Below are 27,433 nucleotides of genomic sequence, written 5' to 3'. Positions count from 1 at the left end.
GAGCTGCTGAGTTGGAGATGGAAGTAGAGCTGGAAGCTGAATCACTAACACCCTCCAGCGAGTCCAACAGGGGAACCATGGTGAGACTTGTGCGTAGAGAAATAAACCGAGAGGATGACAGTGGCTTAGTAAGGATATCAGCTACTTGATCTTGAGAAGAAATAAAAGCAACTTGTAGAGTTTTGGAAGACACCCTCTCCCGTACAAAATGAAAGTCGATCTCCATGTGTTTTGTGCGTGAATGAAGCACTGGATTGGCTGAGAGATATGTGGCTCCCAAATTATCACACCATAAGGTGGGAGCTTTGGGAAGAAAAATGCCTAGCTCATGAAGTAGAGACTGCAGCCATAATAATTCAGCAGTGGTATTAGCAATAGCTTTATACTCTGCTTCTGTGCTAGAACGAGCAACGGTTTGTTGCTTCTTAGAACCCCATGAAATTAAGTTTGGACCAAGAAAAATACAGTGACCCCCAATAGAGCGCCTGTCATCAGGGCAGCCTGCCCAGTCGGCGTCAGAGAATGCTTGAAGGTGAAAGGAAGGAGAAGGTGTAATGAGAAGACCAAAGGTAGCTGTGTGTTTAAGGTAGCGGAGGATCCGCTTTACGGCTTGCCAGTGATTTATGGTAGGTGCATGCATAAATTGGCAAGTCTTGTTCACAGCAAAGGCCACATCTGGACGAGTAAGAGACAGGTACTGAAAACTACCAACAGTGCTCCTATAAAGGGTAGGATCACTGAACGCAGCGCTATCGGAAAGGGAAAGATTTATATTAGAAGCCATGGGAGTTGTGACAGGTTTGGCAAGGTCCATCTTGGTCCTTCGAAGTAAATCACAAATGTATTTGGTCTGAGAGAGATGAAGACCATTTAAACAATTTTGAATTTCTAATCCAAGGAAGAAACGAAGTGGACCTAAGTCCTTGACTGGAAAGGATTGACTGATTGACTTGAGAACCGATGCAATGGCTGTTTGACAAGATCCCGTAAGGATGATATCGTCGACATACACTAGAAAATACAGGGTAATAGAAGAGTGTTTGTAAATGAAGAGAGAGGAGTCAGAAATAGATTGGGTAAAACCAATCTCAAGGAGCCGTGTGCTTAATTTCGAAAACCAGGCTCTGGGTGCTTGTTTAAGGCCATAGATGGCCTTCTTCAAGCAACAGACATGAGAGAGATAATCGGGGTTCACAAATCCAACAGGTTGAGTCATAAAAACTCGTTCCTGAAGATCTCCATGCAAAAAGGCGTTAGAGATATCTAACTGCCGAATGGGCCATTTTGCAGAAACAGCCAGTGTAAGGATGGTCTGAATGGTGATCGGTTTAACCACAGGACTAAAGGTTTAAGAGAAATCTATACCTTCCTGCTGATGAAAGCCCTTTGTGACCAGACGTGCTTTGTAGCGCTCGATTGTGCCATCAGAGTTGCGTTTGGTGCGGAAGACCCATTTACAGCCAACCAAATTATCGATGCCAGTGGGTGGAACCAGGGTCCATGTTTGAGTGTCCATGAGAGCCTGAAATTCTGTTGTCATGGCATCTCGCCATTGATGATACTTGGCAGCTTCTGTAAAATTCGCAGGATCATCGGGAACAAGGGTGGATTTGGTGGTAAGATAGCTCCGTGGCGGTGGCCATAACACTGTCCCATCTGAGAAAATTTTTGGACGGAGAGAGTTAGTTTTGGATCGTGTGAGAATGGAAGGAGGAGGAGAGAGAGACTCGGAGGTAGACGAAGAAGAAGGAGAAGAAGAAGACGACAATGGACTATGATCTGGAGAATCGGGTTTGGACGTAGTTGAGGATGAGGAGGGTCGGGGTATCAAGGCAGTAGACGAAACGGGCCTGGAGTGAGAGTGATCCGAAACAGAATGAGGACTGTTAGAGGGACTTGGGCTGTGAGCATTGTGAAGAGGAGAAGTGGGCTTAGGTGCATCATCAAGGGAGGACGTGGGCTGTGAGGAATTTGAAGGAAGGTATGATATGTTACGAATGGGAAGGGGCCCATAATGGAAGGTAGCGAGGATGGATTCGGCTGAGAAGGAATTTGTGAAGGAGATTTGAATGGGAAGCTATTTTCATCAAAGATGACATCTTGGGATAGATATAGACGATTTGAGGGAATGTGGAGACATTTGTAGCCTTTGTGGGAATCACTGTATCCAATGAATAGACATTGAGTGGAGCGCAAATCAAGTTTATGGCGATTGTAGGGCCTTAAGTGAGGCCAACAAGCAGAGCCAAAAACTTTAAGCATGGAATAGTCAGGTGACATGAAAAAGATTTTTTCAAAAGGGGATTGGTTGTCAAGAAGGGGTGTGGGAAGACGGTTGATTAAATAGACAGCAGTTTGAAAAGCGTCAGCCCAGAATTTTTGAGGTAAGAATGCATGGGCCATTAAGGCAAGACCGGTTTCAACAATATGTATGTGTTTGCGTTCAACAGCACCATTTTGTTGGTGAGTGTGAGGGCAGGAAAGACGATGATTAATTCCTTGATTTTTAAGTAGAATGTGTAAAGTGCGATACTCACCACCCCAATCACTTTGAAATGCTAAAATTTTGGAATTAAATTGCAACTCAACATTTTTTTGGAATTGAACAAACACAGAGAGAACATCAGATTTTTGTATTAATGGAAACCACCAGGTAAATCTTGTGAAATCATCTAAAAAAGTAACATAGTAACGGTAACCTTCACGAGAAGGAACTGGGGCAGGGCCCCATACATCAGAATAAAGGAGTTGCAGCGGTTTGGTGGATCGTTGATGAGATGAGGAAAAAGGTAATTGTGAGCTCTTGGCTTGGCAACAGGCAGAGCAGAGACTTGGTGGATCACGAGCAGAAACTGGAAGGGAATGTTGAGAAATGACACGATGAACAAGACGTAGAGAGGGATGCCCAAGTCGAGAGTGCCACTGAGAAGAAGTGGTCTGCTCACCAACAAAGGCTTGAAGTGTAGTTGGCGCAGAGGGAGATGGAGAGGCCGGAAAAGTGTAGAGTCCGTTATGAACGAGTCCACGAAGAAGAGGAGTCCCCGTCTTTAAATCCTTCACAACAAAAAAGGAATCATGAAATTCAAAGAAAACACAATTATCAAAACAGAATTGTCGGACAGAAATTAGATTTTTGTTATGTTGGGAACATGAAGTAAACTTTTGAGAGTAAAGGAGTGAAAGGAAGAATGAAACTTGGAATCACCAAAGTTAGCAATTGGTAGTGTAGTGCCATCGCCTATACGAATCTGGTCTGTACCATTGTAGGGATTGGAGTTGATGTTGAGGTGAGTGAGGTCAGAGGTAATATGATTGGTGGCTGTCGTATCTGGGTACCAAGATTGGTCAGGAATAGTTGTTGTAGTGGTGACGTTTGCATGGAAAGAACGAGGTGGTTCACTTTGAACAGCATGATCAAACCTGTAATAGCATTTGATTGCAGAATGACCAACTTTTCCACATATTTGACATGTAGGTTTAGAGTGGGGTAAGGGAGATATCTGAGTGGAGGGATTTGGAGGAAAAGAATTTTGTGAGTTTGAGCGTCCCCTGCCGCAACCTCGATAACTCCCGCGATGAAGACCACGAGTGTTACTACGGCCACGATTAGAGGTAGTGAAATTTGTTGATAAATCTGTGGTAGGAGGGAGGTGATATGAGTGAGAGAGACGACTCTCATGGGTAAGAAGTAAGCTGTAAATTTCTTCTGAAGATAAGGGATCGGCATGAGCAGTGACTGAGGTGACAAGAGCATCATAGTCACTGTTCAGCCCAGCAAGAAGGTAGGAAATAAATTCTAGTGAAGAGAGTGGGGTTCCGCAGGCACTCATGGTGTGGGAAAGGTGCTTGACCTTTCGAAAATATTCAGATACAGAGGAAGAACCTTTGTGGATTGTAGCAAGCTGGTATCTAAGTTGAATGATTCGGGCATGAGATTGAGATGTGAAAAGCTTATCAATGGCCGCCCAGACCTCCCTAGCCGTGGATTTACCAACGACTTGAGCAATCAGATTATCTGATAGAGAGGAAATAAGGGCGCTGAGGATGAGTTGGTCTGTTTGAGACCAAGTAATATAGTCTGGGTTGGGCGTAGTCTGATCGTTTAAGAACCAAGGGGGTGGAGAATGAGACCCATCGACAAAATGAAACAATCTCTGGCCTCTCAGATATGGAACCATCTGAGCTTGCCAGAGAAGGAAGTTGTCATTGGTAAGCTTAACAGAGACGAGGTGATTTAGGTGGGGTAAAAGAGGAGAGGGAGGGGGAGGAGTTGGAATAATAGGAAGGGAATCATCGGCCATGGAAGACGTTTGTCTATGGATGGCTCTAATACCATGTAAATTAAACACTCTCTGATAAAATTCATCTTCATTCATAGTTTTGAACAGTGTACAAGGACTCTATTTATAGACATATATTGCCGACGTTTGTTCAGGCAAAATGACAAGCAGTTTGCGTGCAACGTTTTCTGCCAGCTTGTGTGGAGACAGTTACAACAGAAAGGGCCTTTGTACAAAACAGAGTAACCAATGGAAATTTTACTACAATAACCAATTGAGAATATTTACAATAAATTGTTTCCAGAAGTTTCTTCTTGCTCGAGTGATTTGGACGCCACATGAGCTGCTGAGTTGGAGATGGAAGTAGAGCTGGAAGCTGAATCACTGTAACACTCCGTATAACGTCAAAAGCTACATCAACCTAGCTAATGTTGAAAGTCGGCCATGGTTAGATGTTGGTTTTAAAATGTAAGGCCAGTATTTTAATATAGAGGAAACCACGACATTGACCAAACTTAAGACATTCATCCCAAAAGGAACAAAATAATAATAATAATAAATAAATAAAAGAGAAGGTACGGACAATAAATAAAACCAACAACAAATCGCTTTCACAGACCACAAAATTTAAAATGCACCCTTGTCTTAAATGCGTAGTGCAACACACGCTCTTTAATTTAAAAACAGACCTATTTTAATTTGGTGAAAATTATAATTATACCTAACTAATTAAATATCGTTAAAAGTGTATCACATCGTTTTTTTTTTTTAAATATCTTCACCGTTTTACTCCTATCGATTTGTATAGTAAATATATATATATATATATATATATATATTTAATTACTTAATAATATAAAGTCACGTAATAAGAATGATGATGATTAGGATATAGAGTTATTTTTCCCTTATTTGAGAAACAAAAATTAAAGAAAAAAAGGATGGGCCTTGCCTTGGGCTGGGAACGCTTGATATACGAATTTTATTTATTTTTTAAATAAAGGATTCTAATAAAAAGTTATAGGGCCTACTAAAAATAAGTTTGGAGTGAGAATTACTAAGGGATAGTTTTATTGAGGTTTGAATAATTGGTAGGATGTAATGAAATTATGAAGGAAATAATATTTTTGTGAAATATATTATTATGGTTTTGTAAAAATATTTTTACTTTTTAATATAAAATTATTTAGATGGAGAGTAACAAAATTATGAAACTAACTTATGTAGGCTCTAATTCGACTCCGACTTATCAGAGTCGGAGTGGAGTCGAATTTTAACTTTCAGTTTTGGACTCTTTTTTAGTTTCATATTTAGTCCATTTTAAAAAATAATTTTTTGTGGCATTTTAAATTTCAGTTTTTTCAAAAAAGTTTAAAAGTAAATCATTTATTGCTAATTTACATATTTACTAATATCTAACTTATTTTTATACTAAACTTATACTATAGTGTCTAATTACATATTATCATACTATAATATTACATATTATTTTTAGTGTCTAATTACATTTATTATATATTAGTATTACATGTTATTATACTTTAGTAAATTAATAACATATATTAATTTATTATATTAGATTTAGTTAAATATTAGTATCTAATTTATTTCTATACTTGATTATGCTTAGTAGTAATACTATGATATTTACATATATTAAACTATCATTAGTCTATTCATATTATAATATAAATATATTATTTTATGATAATTAACTCATACTAATATATTATTAAATTTAATTATATTATATTAATATATATGATAAATATATAGATAAATAAATATTTTTATAACATATGTAAAATATCATAATTAAAATCCGAGCATTAAATTTAGATTCGGATCAGATCGGAGTCGGTTCAACAACATCTCTGATTTCAATTCTGCCTTCAACTGAAAAATTAAAATAAAATCTTACTCCAACTCATTTTGTCGGAGTCGGAATCGAATTCGAAGTCGAATTTTCGAAATTTTATTCAGGAACGTTCCTTTCCGTGAAAAAGTGCAAGAGATTGAACTTGATGTTTGACCATTCACAACATCCATCCCCAATCCGACGGCTGAGATCTCACCAAACTCATTGGACGGCAAGATTAATGCAGTACTCCTAGTTGCCGCCTAGTTGGATGCTTTTTATTTATTTGTTAATTTTTTTTGCTGAGTTTTAGTTTTATTTATTTGTTTTTGTAGCGAGTGCCCTGTTCTGTTGGGCCACCTTGCTAAAAAGGACACCTTAATACGATTGGACTTTGCTTTTAGCCTCGGATCTTTCACACGCGTTTCTGCTTCCCTCCGGCCTCCGCTCTCTCTCACTCTCCCCCCCTCTCTCTCTCTCTCTCTCTCCAAACATACTTCTCGCTCTTAAAGCCCAACCGTGAATTCTCTCTTTCTTTCTTCCTGAAATTCCAAGGAGAAAATATAAGAAGAAGAAGAAGAAAAGGTGCAACGAGAATTAATTCCACCTTTTCCACGACTTTGGAATTCTACTAATATTCGTCCAATTATTTTGTTCTCTATATTTTTTTTTTCTCTATAATGTTTCTGAATATTTATTTGGGTTATTTTTCGATGAACTTGTAATAAAATTTTGCTTTTGTTGGACGTGGGTTATTTATTTTTAGTCCCTCTTTTTTTCCAATAATATGACGTTCTTTGATTATGGATTTTATTGGTCTTGCTCCGATGCGCATATTATTGGATTTTATTGGTTTTGGCTTCTTGGAAAATATTGAAAGAGCTGTCTTTCTATCTTTTGTTCCCTTTTATTTTCCAATGAATTCGAATAAGTTATGATTTTATATAGTTTTTTTTAACAAAAAATTTATCGTGTAAAATAACTTTCTCTATGGGTTATTTTTGTGGGCATATTCAGCTTTATGAACCCTGAAATCACGGAGAAAGAGTCATTATATATATAGAATTCGCAAGGATTGTGTGGAGAATAATTCAAGCAGATGTTATGTCGTTAAAAAAGTTGAAAGAGAGCCGCTTTTTAGGGGGATGAAATATGGGCATGTGGCCATCTGGGTCCTGTCTTTCCTCCTTTCTTTCTTCCTTTTAATGTTCAGACTTCAGAGAGTTGTCAATGGGTTTGGTTCTCTTTGTGGGCATGCTTGATCACTTGGCTGCAGAAGGTCTTCCTATATGCTTCTGCTTTGTTTCTTCCTTGTTGCTTTCCATGGTTTATTGCATTTACATCTTTTCTAAATGTTTTTATTTACTTATGATCGAAGTTTAACTTGTTAGGAAGTGGGTTTCTTCTGTTACCTTCTAATATGGCATAACTTGATGATGTTTGTGAGGCCTTTGTTTCTCAGTTGACCTCAAGTTTTGTCAAGAATATAAAGAATGTAAAGAACAGAAATGATTTTATTTCTTTGTCTTTCTAAATACAATGATACGTTCTTGTTTAATAGATACAAGAGGCTAGACTAAGTATGGAAATAAACAAAGACATGGAAATAATTAATATTTACAAATTAATGGCTATTCCTAGAATTATGGTGATGATTCCATGGCTGATTTTGTGCAATTTGGAATCCTGAGAATGAGCAGATTTGATTGTGTCAATAAGTTTTGTGTCATCGATTCATCTCTATTTGAAACTTTATTAAATTTACAGCCAAAAATAAGTATTGGATCGTTTTGTTCTTGCTGAATTAGCGGATGGAGTGAGGGAAATGTGGGTTGAAGCTATCTTGTTTTTTTTTTTCTCCTTGAACTTTCCCATTGGTCTTTTTGATGCGTCTACTTTTTGTGCTGGTTGGTCTGCTTGGCAGTTTCGGTTAATTATAATAAAAATATCATAAAACGTATCATGATCGCATTGTTTCCGGTGGAAAATCGATGTTTCTAACTATCAATGTTTTTTTTTTCCTGAATAATGATTCAAAGTACTATGATTACGTTGAACAAATTTGAAGAGAAACTTTAGAAATTAAATTTATATTAGGATGGCTAAGAGATTGTAGATCTTCAGCTCTAAGCAGCCAAGCAGGTTTGGGAAATCAGCCTTCTAGGCAAAGAACGGGGGTAGGTTTGTAAAACTTTCAAGAAATAATTCAGGAAACTGTTTCACGTGTTTTCAATTCCTGCTGATTGGTTAAATCAATAACTTAAGGTTGAGTTATTGTTGAAATATAAGGTTTAATCTTGTCCATCTGTCCAATGATCCTATAATCAATAAATGGGGAGGTGTGGGTGTCAGAGTTTGTGTTTGGTAGTCCAAAGATGTGAACCATAGAGTCTATGTATGCAAGAATACTGCTTCTTTTTTTTTTTTTCTCTCTCCCTTAAATGTGGTTGTTCTTGATTTTTCTTTGGTGAAAATCTATATGTACGATTTTGACTTTCTTAGCTAGTTCATATCTGCTTGTAAGGACTATTGTTTTTTTTAGGAAGAGGGATGGTACTCCAAAGTTTATTAATTGCCCTCACTTATGGTGGAGGAATACCATATTACAAACAAAGTTTGGGGGTTGCATTAAAAATCTCAAAACCCAAGCTTTAAAAGTCCTAATTCCAAAATTAAAACCAAACCTATACAAGTATGTAAAAGAAGTTTCTATACATGCCTGACTGTATCAGTATATTCATTTATAAATGCTTGTAAGGACTATTTATTTTGCTAAATTTGCAACTTTTCAGGTCCCCCTAAACTATGATTATTTGTTTACTGTGAAAATTCTGTCTTACATAATTCGCTGACATATCTACCTGTGTACTGCAAGCTTGGCATCACTTTGTATATTGCCATATATGATAAGCTACCATAGCATTTTTGTTGCGTATGATTGCTTTTTGTTAAAGAACATAAGTTACATAACAAGTGATTTTGCTATTGATAATAAGACCGACAGTGGAGGTTTCAGTCATTTACAATCTTTCATTTATGTTATCATTGCAGATTTGAAGGGACCATATATATGGATGAATATTCTGGTAAAAGACCTGTCAATGAGATTTTGGTCTCTAGGAAGGATTCTGGTCTCATGCTGAGAGATAACACCAACACTAGAGATCATAATGGACAAAGTTGCAACAGACTTGGTTGCAGTGGCAGACTGAACTCGACAAGAGGTTCTCAAAATGGCTGTTCAGAAAAGCCCAAATCTCCAAGGCCTTCATTCCGCTCTTCTTCAAGTGGCAAAGAAAAGATTGGAAGTTCCTCTAGGACTTGCTCCACGATTAGTAATGGGAGAAAATACATCCCAGAGCCTCGGAAGAAGCTCTCTTCTCAATTAGACGCCGATTCATCTGAAACTAGTAGTGTTCAGGATGAGCCAGAGGTTTCAGAACTCACACTTCCACCCGGAAAGATTCACAGAGGGTCTGAAATTGGGGATCCTGGTAGTGACACTCTAATGGAAGTGGGAGGTTCTAGTGTAGCATCAGATACAAGACCACGGAAGAATCTGCATCAAAATTCTGGATTGCGCAACCGAGACAATCCGGTTGCTTCCTCCATATCATTGGAATCTAAAAGCTCTGGCCAGGCAGCACGTGCTGGTGCAAGCAGATATGGTTTAAGAAATCTCAGATACAATTCAATATCTGATGCCATCCCGTCAGGTTGCTCGACTTCAGATGCAAGCCTCAGTAAGAGGAAGGATATCATGAAAAGGAGAAATTCCGAAGGGGAAAGTAGGTCCACTGCTAGAGGGAAGATGATGAGTGGATCGTCATTTGAAGGAAAGAACTCTAGTTCTAGCCATGGCATCTCCATTTCTGAGTCAAGACTAGCAAGAAATATTCCTTCTAACAGGGATACTTGCGTCGCATCAGTAAGGACTAGGCGATCAGTTAATGGCCACACCTGGGCAAGGCCCACCAATCAAGGAAATGGAAACAGTCTGTCACCAAATGGATCCTCTGTTGCCATCCCGCAAATGCTTCAATCCAACATACCTATGGCTATGGACTCAAATGGTTCTAGTTCATCACATCAATTATCTGCAGGAACACACTTGAGTCATTCAATTTCTTACAGTCGACCAGGCAGTAGCAGTGAGAGCTTACATGGAGTTATATCAGCCAGTCCTGCAGAAGTTGGTATTATCCGCTCTTTAATGAATCAAGATAGTATCAGGCGCCACAACATAGATGGTATTGCAGAGGTACAAGGGATGATAAGTTCTTTCAAGTACACCATTTTAGTATTGTTTAAAAGAAAGCCTCATCATGTGGAATTTTTGCTTTTTAATGTTTGTGTAGCTATTAATGGCACTTGAGAGGATTGAACAAGATGAAGAGCTAACATATGAGGTAGTTATTTATGATATTTGCTCTTCACCTGATATAGTACTGTTCATTGTTAACTCTTTCTTGTCTTTGTACTTGCAAAAAAAAAAAAACTATTTCTTGTCTTGCAGCAAATTCTTTCTCTGGAGAGCAACTTGTTTCTTAGTGGCATATATGTCCATGATCAGCATAGAGACATGAGACTGGATATTGATAACATGTCGTATGAGGTTTGTTGTTATGTTACAATGGTGCTAAAACTCACTTCTCTTCTGTTCTATCTTGTTGGAATTGTTTTTGGCTTGTAATGTTTTTGTTTGTGCATACTTGAAATATATATTTATCATGAATTGTAATCGCATTCAAAAGGTCAGGAGCCCATTTTATCTACAGCTGTTCTTTAAATCATTTTACTGCTACATGATAGGAATTATTAGCTCTAGAAGAGAGGATGGGAACTGTGAGCACAGCACTACCAGAAGATGCATTGTCGGAATGCCTGAAGAGTAGCATTCATGAGTATATAATTCCAAAGGATGCAGATGTGAGCTGCAGTGGGGATAAAGATGATGTCAAATGCAGTATCTGCCAGGTATTTTCCTCTAATTACTACCACATCACTAAATTTTCATGATGCAGATTGCGGGCTGCAGGTTTTTTCCCACGATTTTTTTTAAAAAAAAAAAAAAAAACACTGAATGGGAACTGAATAAATTAGCCTTGTGATAGACTTTTCACAGCTAAACCAAACCATTTTGAGGATTCTGGTTTCAGCTGGGATTGGATTCGATTTCAATCAATCTTAGATCGAGTGTTTAAGGGAAGTAATGTATTGGATTCATCCAAGTTGTAAAGTGGATAGAACTCCTTACAAACGATTGCAATCACTAGATGGTTCTTATGATCAACCAAGAACAACTCATATCGTACTGAAGGAAGGTTTTTTAGGTTGCCAGGTTCTTTCATATGTATCTAACTGGATTTGCACGTTATAACAAATGAAAATCGATATAGTCAATTTTTGGATTCTACCAACCTATAATGCATTGTTTTGAGTATTACTTTTCTTTATTTTCAAGTCTCTCTGATCTTTTTTAGGAGGAGTATGTGGTTGGAGATGAAGTGGGTAGATTACAATGTCAGCACAGATATCATGTGGTGTGCATACAACAGTGGCTGCGGTTGAAGAACTGGTGCCCCATATGCAAAGCATCGGCGGCACCCTCACTATCATCTTTTTCCTCCTCTTAGTTCAATTTATTAGATCAGATTGCTGGAGACCTATTTTTTCCTTTTGGTACAATATATGTGTGTTTCTTCGTTTGCGGCTATCTTTCTCTCCCGTCTCCCCCCTCTTTAGTGTACATATCAAATTCTCTTTCATCTCAATTAACTCACGTTGAAATTGTGAATAAAATTTCCTCTTCTCTCTCTCTCTCTCTCTCTCTCTCGGAATATTATTAACATTTTTCTTGATTTTAATTCCCCTTGTAGACTTATTATTGTATCGTTGCTACACCAGAGTTGTGTTCCGATTGTTTCACCTTTGAACGCGGAAATACATTGAACATGAGTCGAGTAAAATAACTTGTGCTTAAAAGAAATCATTGCTTGGATCCTATAAATGTATTTAGCATCAAGTCACTTAAAACTATGGTTTTATCGATAGGATGAAGATCAGTACTTTTTTTCAAGAATTTTGAATCCATGCTCCCCCCCACCTCGTCCTTTAGAGATGAAGCTCATTAGGATTTATGATCCTTTCACTCGATATCTGGTGACAGGTCTCAGTAGCTGATATTTGTGGCCATCCATTCTTAGGATATTCATCTCAATTTCCACACGGATTTGGGAAATATGCTTCCAGAGCAGCTTCCATTAGCACATTTCATCAAAACATGAAAGAGGAAATCTATGTAATATTCATCAAAACTAATAGATGAAATTGTTTCCTTCAATCATTATAGAAACAAATAAAACAATGTCATTGACTGAGATGCAAAGGAAATCAAGGAACCAAACTCTGCAATCTGGAAGTATGACATGCGAACAGCACGCTCATGAGCACAAACAAAAGAACATAGAAGTGCATGAGTATAACGTTGTCATGGAGCTCAGATGAAGCATGTCATTCTTCCAGATGAAGTCAGTTTTCACACTGAGACCTCACTCATCTTTTTTTTTTTATGAGGAAGAACTGAGACCTCACTCATCTTGCAGATTATCTTTGACCCGGAGCAACCCAATTCCTCATCGTCATAGAAAAATGACAACTTCTGCTGTGTCCCAAGACAGATATAAGCCCTTCATACAAGCAGCAAAAATCCAACTTGATGTGTCAATTTGTAATTCGAATAGAGAAATTAAGAGACCTGAAATAAATCTAAGCTGCAGGATCTCCCAAGTATAACTATAGACGTAAGGTTCATGAACACATTAGTGATAAGAAGGGTACTGGGTGTATCAACAATGAATGCATGGGTATATTTTTTTCTCAAGCCAAAATGATCAGTCTTTTCCAAGTTGCTCCAGATATTTTTTTTTACAAGTAAAGTAGAATTTTATTAATAAGAAAAATAGGCATAGCCCAAGTATATGGGATATATACAAGAGCAACACTTATGCATGATTGTCTAAAAATATAAGGAAGTCATGAATGTTCATGCCATTAAAATATATTACAATTGACCAATGGCATAAAGTACAAAGAAAAAAATCATCGAAGCTCCTTGCATTTCTCTCCATCCATATGCACCGCCATAGACAAATCGATACCATCTTCCATATGGCTGCAATTTGAGAATCATCTTGGTTGCGTCTCCAACTTGGAGACTTGCTAGTAAGTCGACTACCTTGCTCCAGATTCCCCTAGGATAAACAAGAAATCAAGCAGAAATTTATGCAGACCCTACCTATTTGCATATGCAAAACATCTTTGCCTTTTCAGCTCATGTGCAGACCTAGCTCCAAACATCACAAAGCAGGACCTGATCAACAACTTACAGCCAACATCCAACATATAAACTTACCGGCATGGTCCATGGCACTGCTCCTGTCTACTATGCATTCCCATTGAATTGTGTCATATAATTACCTTTTTGTTAACAAAATTAATAAGTTTTTTATGAGTTTGTTTCCCTTATTTCTGATAAGAAAAGTTTGTTACCAAATTAAATAATAAAAGTACAATATGAGCTGGGCAAAATGGAATCCAAAGAGATGACTCATACTCGGTAGTTTGCCTGCATCACCTCATCCACATCTTTAACAATAGCTTCTTTTTCATTTGATAAACTTGCATCTGATAATTTCTTCACCGTTGATCTCTCACTCAGTAACTGAACCAAACCTCCATCATTCTCAGGTTCGTGTGGGTCCTAAAATATTTTTTAGTAGCCTCCCAAAAAAGCACATAAACTCCTTATTTTTCACCTTAAATCAGAGTGATATTACCGCCATCTTTCTTGGCCATCAACTGACAAGAGCACAATATGACATTGCATTTAGTCTGACAGGGTAAGAAATCCAGAATTCTTTTATTACATTTCCTAAGTTTTTTCCCTCTTTATGACCAACAAGAACCTTTGGTAGATAGAATATACACAATACTGGGGAAGATACAAAGTTATAGAAGTTTTTTTTCATTATCATTGATCAATAGAGATGCTTATGTGCAAAACTGAAGTCAGAATCTGAAGATTGATGATATAAAAAATGCTGAAAATTTAGTGGAAACTGGAATGTTCTATTCTAGCAGATTCCAAAAATCCATGTGGTTTCACTCTTCCTTTTTTTTTTTTTTTTTTTTCAAAATCATTAGGCACGATGCTGCACATGGGATGGCTCAAATGGTCCTCGTTAGCTGCTAAAAAATTAATGTATAATTTCTTTGTCCTTCAGTTAGGAATGGCGAAGTATGTTAACCAATGACTTATCACAGACGGAGCACACTGATGAAAAACAAAAACTAGAAAAGAAGTGTGCTTGTAGAAAAAGTGAGTGAAAGTTCCCACAATCAACAAGTTGATCATAAGGATATATTTATAATTTGATAAGTATAATAAGGATATTAATACAGCAAAGATATCCTCAGTATTCCAAGCAATGACAAACAAATTGAAGAATTAAGTATGAGCCCCTTGTAAATATTACTACAGTGCTTTGCCAACTTCAGATCCACATAATTACACGAACAGCATTTGCTTGACATCTGCACATTCTCTAGAGCGGTTGATGTCCACGAGGAAAAGTGATCCAACGACATCTTCAAAAAGGGAGTTATAGAGTATCAGGGAGGAGATGGAAGGTAGGGGGGGATATTAATATGCATAAATAACTGTCCAAGTGCAGCCAAGTGGTCAAAGACGGATTTGGGATGTGCCGTAGACTTGGACATCGTGAGTTCAATTCTGCACTAGGAATTCCCCTAGATTACCTGACTCATGGCTCACCAGTTAGGATCTTATATTTGGAATTTACTTCCCAAGAGTGAATCTAAAGGGCCGGCAAACTAGTGCTCATTGCTTTTTTCCCCTTTCAATATTGTTTTGCTAATTTCGAATGGCATTGCCCGTTATTCCTAAATTCAAAGTTCTCCAACATTACATAACTATATTTTCCAAACTACAGCTATGAATTCAATATGTCGAGTTGTCCTACTGGCTATCTAAGATCAGCAAAAGTAAACAGAGCCATCACAACTAGTTTTAGGCTCCATCCATGGAGAGAGGGGTCTATCCTTCAGAATGTGCAGTAAAACATAAACTTTACAACACGTGGCAGTTTCAGAAAATATATAAACAATATGCAGCCACCACTACTATTTGCAAGATGAAACATTAACATTTACAGTCAAAACTGTTCTTACAACACCACAGGAAGCGATGATGCATTCGCATCAGGTTAGTTATGTGTCACTTAGTTATAGAAAAGATGCCAAACCATCGAGGAGATAACAATGGAAGTTAATGTGTTATTGATATTTAAATTCCAATTAATTTTCAGGACCTAAAAGTACATACAGAGCATTACTGCAGCTCTTACACAAGTGAATGTTTTACCTTTCACCACGCAACACAACAGTATCCTGGTAAAACTCTCTTAGTTTTCCTCCACATTGGCTGAAAATTACAGGAAATGCTTGAGATCTGTAGAGATGGCAAATACTGCCAAGATCAATGCTAAAGATACAACAGAGCAACCAATCATGGGCATTCTATTTGAAGGAACCCTTTGCTTGGTTGCAGTTAAATAATTTCCCGACCAGCCATGCTCTGCAGTAGGCAAATACAGACATTTTAATGCTCACGACCACAATTCATTTGTAAGGGCCAGAGCTTTAAGCAACTGGGAGAAATCTGGCTCATCTTGGCAGTAAGAACAGAACTTAGTGCAACAATTATCTCCAACAATGGTTGTCCACCCCTTTGCACCAGAACATACCAAACCAACCAAGTCTTGGAATGAGCAAAGATCTGTAGGGAAGCGTCATTCCTCAAATGCTTGCATGCATATTTTCTCCAGCAGTAATGGCCAATCTTCCCCAAGTTGCTGAGGATTCAGCTCCATGGCAACTTTGAAATCAAGCAAAGATATTGAGCATTGGGATCCTTGCTCCTGCATAACTTCCATGGGCCCACCTGTGCTCTGCATATGTAAATGATTACTTGGCCACATGCCATTGAGAATTTTGCCTTGAATCTGCTGCTTGTGAGCAGGGTACTTTTTTGGCTCACGTGAACACCTTGCTCCCACCAACTCAACACAAGACCTGATTAACCGCTTCAAGTACACATCCAACATATTATTCAACATATTAGCACATTCCATGGAAACGCCACCAAGGCCCTGTGCTGCCGCAATCTGCTCCACACGTTTTCTCAGTGTCTCTGTATCAGACAATCCACCACTATCATAACAGCTAACAAAATCACCACTGCTACTGAATGAATTAACTTTACGGGACCCGCCTACACTAGCTGAGCAAAATGGAATTCCTAGGGGGGCAAGTAGGTGACTTCTATAGAATCTCAACCGCTTTGACTGCTCCACCTGATCATCAATGACAGCTACTGCAGTCTGATCCTTACAATGTATCCTTGGCTTCTCTGCAGGTCGCTGGATAGCACCCTCCCTCTCATTCTCATGTGGCATAGCAACTGTTTGAAGATGCTGCACTGATCTCTGATAATCACATGGAGTCAAATCGCCATTTTCCATGTTAAACTTACTACTGCCATCTTCTGTTCCCATGGACTGATGTGAAACACACTCGACCTTCCCATTTGGTCCAAGTGGGCTTGGTCTATCCTTGAGCTTCCGATCACGTATCGCAGACCTACCCTTTCGCGGGGACACTGGCAGAACCCCATTAGACCACACAGGCACATTCTGATTCTGACCTGGAAAAATTACCCCACTTTGTTCATGCCCATCTTCCCCACCAGAACTGTTTGCAGCTTGTATCCCTAACTTTTGGGGACCTGTTAAATGAATTGGTGGTGGGGTCTTGGCTTGGCATGCATTCTTCAAGATTGAAATTATGAGTTGATTGTGCAGTGGAAGATTGTCCCTCCCAAAAGCCCGAATACAAAAATTTTCAAACTGACTCTTGCCCAATTTATCGCTCAAGAACCTATTCAAGTGATGGAAGTACAGTTTTGATTTATTCACCCCAAGTTTCTTCACTATCTGAGCTTTCAAGTCAACCAAATCAATTCTGGCGCTCTGCTGAGGTTGCATGTCTCGAGACACAGATTCATACACCGTCCGCAGAATCACAAGCCCAACAGTAACCACAGTTTATCCCAAATCACACTTATCTCGTTTTCCAAACGACCCAGAAATTTCCCTCCCACATATCATTGAATGCAAATCCACAGCGGGATCCGACGAATCCCCAGAACCCCGAAACCCCAATTTATAACCAATTAACAGTATCCTTAGTTCCAAACAACCCCGAATTCACCAACCCACAAACCATACAATGCGAACCCAAATCTCATTTTTCCGAAACCAAAACCCTAGAGATCAAACCGACTACGGAGCTCACTAAATCCCATCTAATCAAGCTGAAGTTTTTTGAAAACCATGCACGTCCAAAACCCTAAGCTTGAATAACCAAACTTGGGCCCACAGCACCGTGCCTTCTCACGCACTGCACGAACCACAAATCGGACCACTGCACCAATGGAAACCCCTCATTCTTTTGGCCAAATTCAAAATGTTTCAAACTTCAAAGTCCCAAATTCGAAGTTGAATAAAAGAGATCAGGGAGTTGGACGAATTGAGTATAGGAAACATGGCAGGAAATAGCAGAAAAACGAATTGCAGAAGAATGAAGCACAATGAAGAGCAAAAAACTATACTTGGGAGTACGCAAAAGAGGGTGGGAGATTGACAGAGAGCTCTGACCTTGACGAATTGCAGATAAATCGAACCCGAGTGACTGGGTTTCGAATCTTCGAAGGTTCGGCTCTCGCTCTGTCGCTCGCGCTCTTCTTTTATTTTTCTTTTCCAATTTAATTTTTTTTCACTTCTGTGCATTCTTCTTCTATTTTCTTTTTGAATATTTTCATTTTCTCCTTATTTTTTTATTTAGATATTTCCCAGTAGGTTTGAGAGAGAATTGGGGTCACTGTTTTTATTTATATTTTAAGCTTTGCTCGCTCGGTCTAAGCTCCTTCTCAGCGCTCCTCCGTTCTATCCTTTCTTGGCTGTTCTCTCAAAAAAAAAAAAAAAAAATCAAACATATATATGTATATCTTTTTAAAAAAATTCGTTGACTATATTCATCCCACTGTTTTGTCATATATGTGATCGCTTCAAATCTGTCAAGGAAATGTTTGGATTCGAAAATGATTTGAGATGACTTGAGATGAGTTGAGATGGATTGTGAATAGTAATGAAATGAGTTGTGAATAGTAATGAGATTTGTGAGTTAAAGTTGCTGAATAGTAATAAATAGTAGTAAGATGAGTTAAGATGAATTGAGATGAGCTGAGATGAGCTGAGATGACTTACGAATCCAAACAAGCCTAACAATATTTAGCGCCGTTTGGATTAAAAAATAATTTTATTTAATCTTATTGTTAAAAATTTTAAAATTTTCATATAAAATATAATAAATAATTTAATTTTTTTAAAATTTTAAAATAATAATAAAATTAAAAAATAATATTCTAATAATATTTTATTCAATTCTCAATTTTCATCTAAAACTATCTTATTTTATCTCATTATTCAAACAAAATCTTAATCCAGTGTATATTTTTCTCATAATCAATTTTTCCTTTTAAACAATCACGTGAGACGAAAAAATGTAATAAAATAATAAAATCAAAATATTTATTTTCTTATTTTCAATCTGTTACCTCTAATCATACCATTGATATGATATATTTAAGTTTTTTTTTTATGTCAAATTTTTTTTGAATAATTATGTCAAATATTTAAGTAAATTGTCGCTCTGGATATATTACATTAATCGAAATACTCAGAAGATAATACATAACGAGTATTTTTTATAAAAAAAAAAATGTAACACGTGAAAAATGTCATAAATTAGGAAGGTTTTTCTTTGTAGGAAGTTATTTTAGGCCATTCAGAGAGAACATCTTAAAAACATCTACGATAGATTTGATAACGATATAAGATAGATTTCCAATTCTATAAGCTCAATGGGCTTCCCATATAAATACTGCAAGAGATGTTACTCATCATTCTATATCATATATTTTAAAATTATTTTTTATTATTTATTTATTTATTTATTGATACATGAGAAAGAAGAGATTCGATCCTTAATTCTCTTAGTGAGAAATCAAGGTGTTGTCAATTGATCAAAATGATCTTGACTATTTTATTCTTGTTAAGCTAATTGAATTGTTGTACTTATTATTCATATATCACATATTTATTATAAAAAAATAAAGTAATAATTTAAAATAAATATAATATATAGTTTGTAAAAATGATAAATAGAATTATTAAAATAGAGCCGGTAAACAATAATAAACTGAAAAGATCTAGACCGAGCCCATATTTATGTATGGGCCCGGGTTGCCCGACTATGCAGGCTCCAAATCGTATTACGGCATCGAGTGGGTCAATCGGGGATATCTAATCGGACACAATTCGGCAATCCCGCTCTCTCCATCACCATCTCCCTCTTTCTGTCGGAAACGCAGAAGAGGAATGGATAGCGACGTTGAAGAGTCGCTGAGGAAGAGACAGAGAAAGAATCCCTACTTTGTGGATTCTTCATCTCGTAAGGTCGTTTCTTCTTATTTTATTTTATCCCTAATCCACAATTCTTAGTATTTGTATCCATAATTGTGTGGCACTATGTTTATATTGGTTGCGAATAACAAGCTTACTTGCGAAAAAAGAAAGAGAGTATAATATATCTATTTATTTGTGTTGATTTTGACTCTCCATGGGAAACGAACCACATCTTTGTGTGCAAGTGTTTTTATAACCAGTTGACACAGAGTATAATTTACTAATCAGCAGTATCCACTATGGTTGTGTGTGTACTGTGAAGGATGAAATCGGTGTTTTTTCCAACTCCAAAATACCTAATTGCTCCTTTTAAAAGAAAAATGCTTTTCTTTGCTACACTCATTCAGTCATCTTTTTTATTCAATTGCTATCGATGTTGTTGCGCTCTTCTTGTTGTTTTTAAATTTAGTATTCTTATTTCTATTTTCAATCTCATTGTTTATGCACTGAGGAATTAAATGTGTGCAACTGTGCAGCAGCTCGAACAGCTTGATAAAAATTGAATATTTTTGCATTATCCATTTCCATTGTATGCCTAAATGTTTTTTCTCCTTTACTCGCTTGTTCTATCCGAAAGAAGAGCTATTGAGTTGAAATTTAGAAACTTTTGTCTTCGATTAGAAGAATATGCTATGTCAAGAATAATAGCCCATGGAAGAATGGGAACTATACAAGTATTCAAATATGTGTGATCGATATCATGATTTGTGAATTAGATATGATTTTCTAAGTCCATCTAAAACATTGCAATTCCTGTAGCAGCATTTCCTGGAAGATTGTAAAGTTTTATAGAATATGTAGTTTGTGATTGCTTGTATTCTATCATCCTTCTGAGATTGTTCTGGTGGACTCTATCTCTATATTTAATTATTAGATGATGTTTTTCTCATGATTGGAATTGTGCATTTTTTTTGTTAGTAATTTTCAGAGATGATGAGTATTGGTATTTTTGGTCCATTATCCTGTTCCAGGGAGTTGCTGATTTTTCTTATATTGGGTGGTTCTTGCTTTCGCTATGTAATAACATATTTTTTGTTGAAATTGTAATTGTACCTTACCCTGTAACAGAACTTTATGCAAGAGGAAGATATTCGGTTGGAGATAACACGAGCAAGATGTACCTAGTCTCACTTATTTCTTATTATTTTCCCATGAGTTTTCAAGAAGAATTTAATACTTTTTTTCTTTCCTACGTGACAGTTTCAAATGTTCTAAAAAGGCATGGAGAATTAACTGAGCGTCTCTCTAGGTACGGTTTTCTCAGGAACTTTGAAGGCTTCATTATGTAAATAGTTGTTGATGTAAAATGACACTCAACTCTTCTTAAACTGTTAGATCTTTTTTATTTCTACGAAGTGAAATGAGCTATGAAACTGTCAGATACTTTTATTTAAAATTGATGCGTACATTCTATTGGTTGTGATGGATATACGTTCTCATAATACTATATGCTTTATGGACTAATATTTTAGAAGTTGTGATGACATCATTGATTTTTAATAGGGATTCCGACAAGATGGTGTTCGAGCGTCTACAAAAAGAATTTGATGCTGCCCGTGTTTCTCAAACTGAAGGTAGTTTGGTTGTAATATTTCACACTTATTTTTGGTTAATGCTTTTGCCCTTAGTTGCTTTGTGTGAAAGATGATAGGTAATACCTAGCTTCTCTCAATGTCTGGTATGTTTGTTAGCACATCTAATCTTGCCATGTTGTAACTAAGAATTGAACTTTTTTTTGGTAGAGATTTGTTTAGATGGTGAAGAATGGAATGATGGGCTACTAGCAACAATAAGGGAGCGGGTATGGCTGTGTTATGAATATTTTAAGTAGTTCCTATTATTCTCTGTAATCTATGGATGTTAGAAATAGATGATAGAGACCATTGATCTCTCATCATCTATGTTGTAGCAGTTCAATGTTTCCTGCCAGGTATGATAAAATGCTTAATATAACTGATCTGGTTTTATCAGGTTCACATGGAGGCAGATAGAAAGACAATGCTGGGGGACACAAACATGGTGCCTGGTCCTCATTTTCAGGAAAAAACTACTTATAAAGTTGGGAGTAAGGTAAGATTCCTTGCTATTAACATATTCTATTCCCTGGAATTGGTTAATGTGATCTGCATGCCCATGGTGGTTTTCTCACAAGCTGGCTAAGGGGCGGAGTAGCTAAATAATGGTCTTGCTTGATTATAAACAGTTGATAATATGAAGCCAACAATTTCATCTTTTACCGAAGATGGGTTGTTCCACCCTAGAACCATCCTCCTTAACAAAAGAGACAATTTAGTTTCTCCCTTGGCTTGTCCACTTTACTCCCGATGTTGGAAACTTATTAAAAAAAATTAAAAATGTGAATTTGGAACAAAATGAATAACATGGCTTTCAAAAGTAGGGAGCACCAAACAGGAGGGTTTCTTTAATGTAATATTGAAATTTGGAAAATGCACTATTTGGCAAAGTCGTTGCTAGTTGCAGCTTGCTCAAGGTTTTTTTATATTCATTTCTTAATATAAATTGGGTATATAGGTGATATCGTTACATTTTTTTTGGATTGGTAGACAAAAAATTTATTGATGAAATTGATGGGCATAACCCAACAAGTATATTGGTACATGTGACAAAGAGAGTGTTAATTATGTGTTTTAACTTTGAATTTACAATGTTGCCGTGTTTGAGGCCAAAATTTTGTTGTCATGTGAGCAGGTTATTTGTTGTCTAGAGGGGGCAAGAATTGGCATACAATATGGAACATCTTTTCCAGGTATGTTGAAGTGATCTAGTTGAAATCTTCTAGCAAAGTAATGGTCTTGCTATTGTTAGAAGTCCAATGACAATTATTATTTCAAGTGCACGCATGAGATTACTAGGCATTTTGTTCAACATGGGTTGATAGCTGGAGCATCTCTATTCATTTGTGTTGTCTTGCTGTAATAAATTGCCAGCATTGTCTTCTCTATTTAATTTTTTTTCTTCATTATATATTTTTGGTTTCATCATTCGTTGATGGCTCAATAGAACTTAAGGTCTTATTTGTTTTCGTAGATGAGATAAGATAAGAAGAGTTGAGATAAAAGTTAAAAATTGAATAAAATATTGTTAGAATATATATTTTTAATATTATTATTGTTTTGGAATTTGAAAAGTTGAATTGTTTATTTTATTTTGTGTGAGAATTTGGAAAAGTTGCAATGATTAGATAAGATGAGATGTGTTGTGAAAACAAACGAGGCCTAAGTCTTTCTTTTTGATAAGTAAGCTAAGTTGTACTGATGATCAAGAAAAAGAAACAAAGACATTTTCAAGGACCAAAGTATATCAGGAGTATATGTCAGATACACTTAGTGAGAGAGAAAAAAGATCAAGAAAATCCCAGAAGCTAAAGTTAAGAGAAACATAAGTGGGCCACTACCCAATGGTAAAGGAACTCAAAAAGAAAGCCTTGTGGTCTTTTGCAGTCCTTGTGCTATTTTCAAAATTCCGGTCATTTCTTTCCCATCATGTGCATTACATCAAACAAATTAGGATCATTTTCCACAAGGTGACACTTTGATGATTATAGTCTTTTCCAACATGCTAATAGATCGGCCGCCTATCTATACATCACCCAAATTAGTCTAAAATGACTAAGTACAACTTGCCATGATGAGCTAGCTACACCAAAATGGACTAAAAGATGATCCACGGATTCCCTATTCCGCCCATAGTGCAGGCATCTACACAAAGAAAGCCGCTCTCAAGGGAGTCTTTCCCAAATGGTATTCAATGGAAAAGTAAAGCCGTTTGAATGAAGTGATTTAACATAGGACTTAAAAATAACAAAATAAGATTACTTTGTCAAAGCTGTCAAGTTGCTGAATTTGAATATCTGTATTGGTATATAAGAATCTCTCCACGAAAAAAAAAATTTTTTTTTAAAGTCTCCGTGAAAATTTTTTACCATAATATTACCTCCTTTGTTAATTTTGAAGAGACTCATGTCACAGTTATGCTCTTTTTTATAATGGCTTTTTCCAAGAAATAATATCCCTTGCGATAGACAAGTCTGAGAATTAATTTTTCTTCAAGGTAAGTATGTATCGCTACCATTATAGTCAAATGTGTTGATTATGAAACTTTACTTCTTTAACCCCATAGACCAGAAATGTTATTGACTATAACACAAAATCATAGGATTCCTGATTCGTGTGAAAACAGGGTTGATTCATTGTGGCTAGTCTTGTATGTGAGTTTGATCTTGTGGATATCACCATCAGCTTAATTACTTGGAAAGTCATTTTGTTGGTTTCTGTAATTTTGCAGGAGGACCCTGTGAGCTTTACCATTGTGTGCTCGAAAGCAAATCATTTCTTGAAAAGATGACTGTCCTTGAACACACAATTCCCTTTTTTTTACCAATACGAGAAGCAGAAAATGATCTTCTTTCTTCCAATGCCATGGTAGGGTTGGTTGCCTGCGTTTTTAGTTGCTGACTTGATACTTTATAATACTATAATTTGTTGTAAATATTGTTCTCAATTATTTGCTTTCAGAAATTTATAGATTACATCGGAGAACTTTTGCAGGCTTACGTGGATAGGCGGGAACAGGTAGGCTTTTGGTATGTGTAAACAGTATAGTATTGTCATATTCACAATTATGTTGGCCAGCCATTTGGGTCTGCATGGGTTTGTGTTATGCTAGATCAGAGCTGTGCAGGATTTCTTTTTGTACGATCAGTTCTGAAGTACTTTTTCCTTTTCCAGATCATTCATAGCACTGATTTGGTCCTGGTTCAGTGATAGCATTTGAGACAGACTGGGGGGATTAGGGGTCAAATTATAATTGGAACAAAAGACCAAAGCATTGAAATAACAATTATAGCTGGAAATAGTTTTTCAGTTCAGACTAATTGTAAGCATGACGTGCTGAGATGTTGCTCACAAAGATAGTATAGTGGAAATGTTTTTCTTGCTCTAATTATTTTTTCCCCGGTCCTTATGTTGAAACAATTGCATCGTTATATACTTATTCTGCCAATGATGAGTTTTATTTCTCATGCTTGCTTTTCCAAATCCCATGCAGGTCCAGCTTATCAAGGAGTTGTATGGAGATCAAATTAGAGAATTGTATCACAGCCTTCCATACCACATGGTTGAATTTGTACTAGATGTTTCTGATTGGTTGGTAAATTTTATTCTTGTATTTGTTCCGACATTTTATTATTTTGTTAAAATCACTTGATGTGATTTCATGCTCATGCGCCCTCTCTCTCTCTCTCTCTCTTTGGTACCCAGCTTGCAGTTCATTTGCTTTTGAAAAATTATCAGATGAATCCTAGATGGTCTTGGTGGCTATTCCACTTCATATGCATGGTAGAACAAGTGTGATACCCCATATGATATGGATAATGGTAGGTGGTGAATAAGATCCCACGTTGCTTGGGAATGAGAAGTTCTTACTCTTTATAAGATTCCAATGGGACTCCAATTGTATCATTGACTAGTCTTTTTGGAGTATAAGCCATGTGGTTTGGGTCTTCCATTGGAGCGTTACAAATGGTATCAGAGCCAGGTTAATGATATGGATAAGGGCAGGTGGTGTATGAGATCCCACATTGCTTGGGAAGGAGAAGTTCTTACTCTTTATAAGGTTCCAATAGGACTCCAATTGTATTATTGACTAGTCCTTTTGAAGTATAGGTCATGTGGTTTGGACCTTCCATTGGGGCATTACAAAAAGTATTGTTAAGTTAATGATTGGATAGGCAAGATTTTTGGAGTGATACCTAATGTAACAAGTATAAGGTGTAACTTATAGGCCTCGTTTGTTTTCGGAGATGAGATGAGATTAAAGTTAAAAAGTTAAATAAAATATTGTTAGAGTATATTTTTTAATATTATTTTTGTTTTGGGATTTGAAAAAATTGATTGTTTATTTTATTTTGTATTGGAAGTTGGGAAAGTTGTAATGATTAGATGAGATGAGATGAGATGTTTTTCCAAAACAAATGAGGCCATAGTTGATTATAAAAGTCCCATTATATGAAGTGGTCATTCGAAGTCAGATTCTCGTTAGTCTCTTGAATTGAATGGATGTCTATTTTTAGTTGATACGTAGAGATTAGTGACCCACAGGGTCAAGGCAATTTTTTGGTCTTCAATTATGAAGGATAAATACAAAGGACCTGTTGGAGCAAACGCTCAGCATTTTCCACTAAAAACTGAATTTTCAAATGGGGCATTTGGAGCTAAGCAAACAACACCCAGATCTTTATATATTGGTTGATAAATTGCTCAATTTGCTTCCTAAACAGTATCCTTTTCTCTTTGGCAAACATACCAGATTTATAGTTGATCTAATTATACTATTGCCAATTTTCTTTATTCCTATAGTGAATTACCTTTGCCTTTACTTGTCCACTGTTTTATTTTATGATGTGATAGTTGTTCTTTTTGGGTTTACAAAACTAAACATGGATCAAGTACTTTCTTTGAGAATAGTCTTTATGGCATTATGATTCAGTGATCATTACTATGGTTCTGGGAATGGATAGGCTGCTTTATTAAATCAGATGCTTCCTTGGAAGATTGTTTTTATTTTGTTTTCTTTTTTTCCTACTATGCTGAAATTATGGTTTTCTTGTTGCAGCAAGGTAACAGTAAGTCTTAGATATGCAGATCTTGTCTCTGTACTTCCTAGTCGAATCAGAGTGCTTGCTTGGCCATCCAAGAAAAATAGTATTAATGCAGCAACTCTGAACAGAAAGGAAAGTGGAGTGCTGGGAAGTCACCAAATTCCTGCACGCTTATCATATGCAGAGGATGCCTTACGAACCATGAGCTTACCTGAAGGTGGTAACGTTTTCCAAATCATAAACACATTTTCATCTGTATTGGTTTATTTCTGCCAATAAGACCCGAGGTCTCCCTCATCCCACTTCCTTCCCGGGTAAACTATTAGTTGATCTCCAGCACAATTTCAAAGCAGCTGTTTTTTTTTTTTTTTTTTTTTTTTTTCCTTGCTGAAAAATTCCGGGGGCCCTTTTTTTTTCAGCATCTCGTTCTTGCCCTGCTTTGTACGTTACTGCCTTCGTATGTATCCTATGAACTCTTTAACAGTTTTTTTCTCTTTCTTGGTTTTGTTTTCTGCTTCCCAATTTCAGCATTTGCAGAGATTGTGTTAAAACTGTCTCGAGAACTTCAGCATATATTTCATCATCAGAGTCCCAGTTAGCGATTCTGTACAAAGCTGTAGCAGAAACTGGCTGGGATCGCTTTAGCCGTTGCTTTGGCAAAGATGAGCGCATGGCTTTCTTGTAAATATATACCTTATGTTGCTACCATTCTCATTAGGATATCAAATATCGTTCATAGTGATCACATGTCAGTCTACTCCTGGAATGATTCCCATTCTTAGATGATTTTAGATCCAATGATGAGAAGGCGCTGTTTTTTTTCCTATCATCATGGCTATATCATAGCTATAGAGTGGAGAGTACAAGATGTATTTTAGCCTATAGTTTGGAAGTTTTTGTTTTTGATGTTTTTGATTTTGTTTTTTTGAGCTTTGTTACTCATCATTCTCGGACACTATACATCATATTTATTTTTATTTTTTTATTAAATTTTTAAATTTGTTTTATT

The 27,433-nt window shown here is 36.6% G+C and overlaps 3 protein-coding genes across 7 annotated transcripts; 2 read left to right on the top strand and 1 right to left on the bottom strand.

The window, feature by feature from the left end:
* The first annotated feature begins 6,539 nt into the window (after window positions 1–6,539).
* Window positions 6,540–11,960, top strand: LOC109002783 (probable E3 ubiquitin-protein ligase RHG1A). 3 transcript variants are annotated; one of them, XM_018980669.2, is made up of 7 exons: window positions 6,554–6,723; window positions 7,156–7,417; window positions 9,190–10,399; window positions 10,497–10,547; window positions 10,655–10,753; window positions 10,951–11,115; window positions 11,622–11,960. In XM_018980669.2, the coding sequence occupies exons 3-7, from the start codon at window positions 9,209–9,211 to the stop codon at window positions 11,772–11,774; spliced, it is 1,659 nt and encodes a 552-aa protein (XP_018836214.2). In that variant the 5' UTR covers window positions 6,554–6,723; window positions 7,156–7,417; window positions 9,190–9,208; the 3' UTR covers window positions 11,775–11,960. The 3 variants fall into 3 exon arrangements, with proteins under 3 accessions (XP_018836215.2, XP_018836214.2, XP_035549037.1); XM_018980670.2 differs by lacking the exon at window positions 7,156–7,417 and having other exon boundaries at window positions 6,540–6,723; XM_035693144.1 differs by lacking the exon at window positions 10,655–10,753 and having other exon boundaries at window positions 6,555–6,723.
* Window positions 11,961–15,332: 3,372 nt separating this feature from the next.
* On the bottom strand, window positions 15,333–18,140 carry LOC109002784. The gene is made up of 2 exons (XM_018980674.2): window positions 17,937–18,140; window positions 15,333–17,703 (listed from the first exon to the last, which is right to left on the bottom strand). The coding sequence occupies exon 2, from the start codon at window positions 17,262–17,264 to the stop codon at window positions 16,011–16,013; it is 1,254 nt and encodes a 417-aa protein (XP_018836219.1). The 5' UTR covers window positions 17,265–17,703; window positions 17,937–18,140; the 3' UTR covers window positions 15,333–16,010.
* Window positions 18,141–19,598: 1,458 nt separating this feature from the next.
* On the top strand, window positions 19,599–27,357 carry LOC109002785. 3 transcript variants are annotated; one of them, XM_018980675.2, is made up of 12 exons: window positions 19,599–19,796; window positions 20,874–20,922; window positions 21,006–21,054; window positions 21,309–21,379; window positions 21,548–21,606; window positions 21,777–21,875; window positions 22,515–22,572; window positions 24,111–24,247; window positions 24,341–24,397; window positions 24,873–24,970; window positions 26,439–26,641; window positions 26,953–27,357. In XM_018980675.2, the coding sequence occupies exons 1-12, from the start codon at window positions 19,719–19,721 to the stop codon at window positions 27,021–27,023; spliced, it is 1,029 nt and encodes a 342-aa protein (XP_018836220.1). In that variant the 5' UTR covers window positions 19,599–19,718; the 3' UTR covers window positions 27,024–27,357. The 3 variants fall into 3 exon arrangements, with proteins under 3 accessions (XP_018836220.1, XP_018836221.1, XP_018836224.1); XM_018980676.2 differs by having other exon boundaries at window positions 19,616–19,796; window positions 24,374–24,397; XM_018980679.2 differs by lacking the exon at window positions 26,953–27,357 and having other exon boundaries at window positions 19,616–19,796; window positions 24,873–24,974; window positions 26,439–26,580.
* The last annotated feature ends 76 nt before the right edge of the window (window positions 27,358–27,433 follow it).

The sequence above is a fragment of the Juglans regia genome, chromosome 8 (assembly GCF_001411555.2).
Source record: "Juglans regia cultivar Chandler chromosome 8, Walnut 2.0, whole genome shotgun sequence".
Taxonomy (NCBI): Eukaryota; Viridiplantae; Streptophyta; class Magnoliopsida; order Fagales; family Juglandaceae; genus Juglans; species Juglans regia.
This window is presented reverse-complemented; position numbering and strand designations above follow the sequence as displayed.

Excerpts from the sequence above, each read along its gene's own strand:
- LOC109002783 (XM_018980670.2), top strand. The coding sequence starts at position 9,209 with ATGGATGAATATTCTGGTAAAAGACCTGTCAATGAGATTTTGGTCTCT. Across the intron at positions 10,400-10,496 it reads ACATAGATGGTATTGCAGAG|CTATTAATGGCACTTGAGAG; the intron begins GTACAAGGGATG and ends ATGTTTGTGTAG. Across the intron at positions 11,116-11,621 it reads TCAAATGCAGTATCTGCCAG|GAGGAGTATGTGGTTGGAGA; the intron begins GTATTTTCCTCT and ends GATCTTTTTTAG.
- LOC109002784 (XM_018980674.2), bottom strand. The coding sequence starts at position 17,264 with ATGCAACCTCAGCAGAGCGCCAGAATTGATTTGGTTGACTTGAAAGCT.
- LOC109002785 (XM_018980675.2), top strand. The coding sequence starts at position 19,719 with ATGGATAGCGACGTTGAAGAGTCGCTGAGGAAGAGACAGAGAAAGAAT. Across the intron at positions 19,797-20,873 it reads TGGATTCTTCATCTCGTAAG|AACTTTATGCAAGAGGAAGA; the intron begins GTCGTTTCTTCT and ends ACCCTGTAACAG. Across the intron at positions 24,398-24,872 it reads ACGTGGATAGGCGGGAACAG|GTCCAGCTTATCAAGGAGTT; the intron begins GTAGGCTTTTGG and ends AATCCCATGCAG.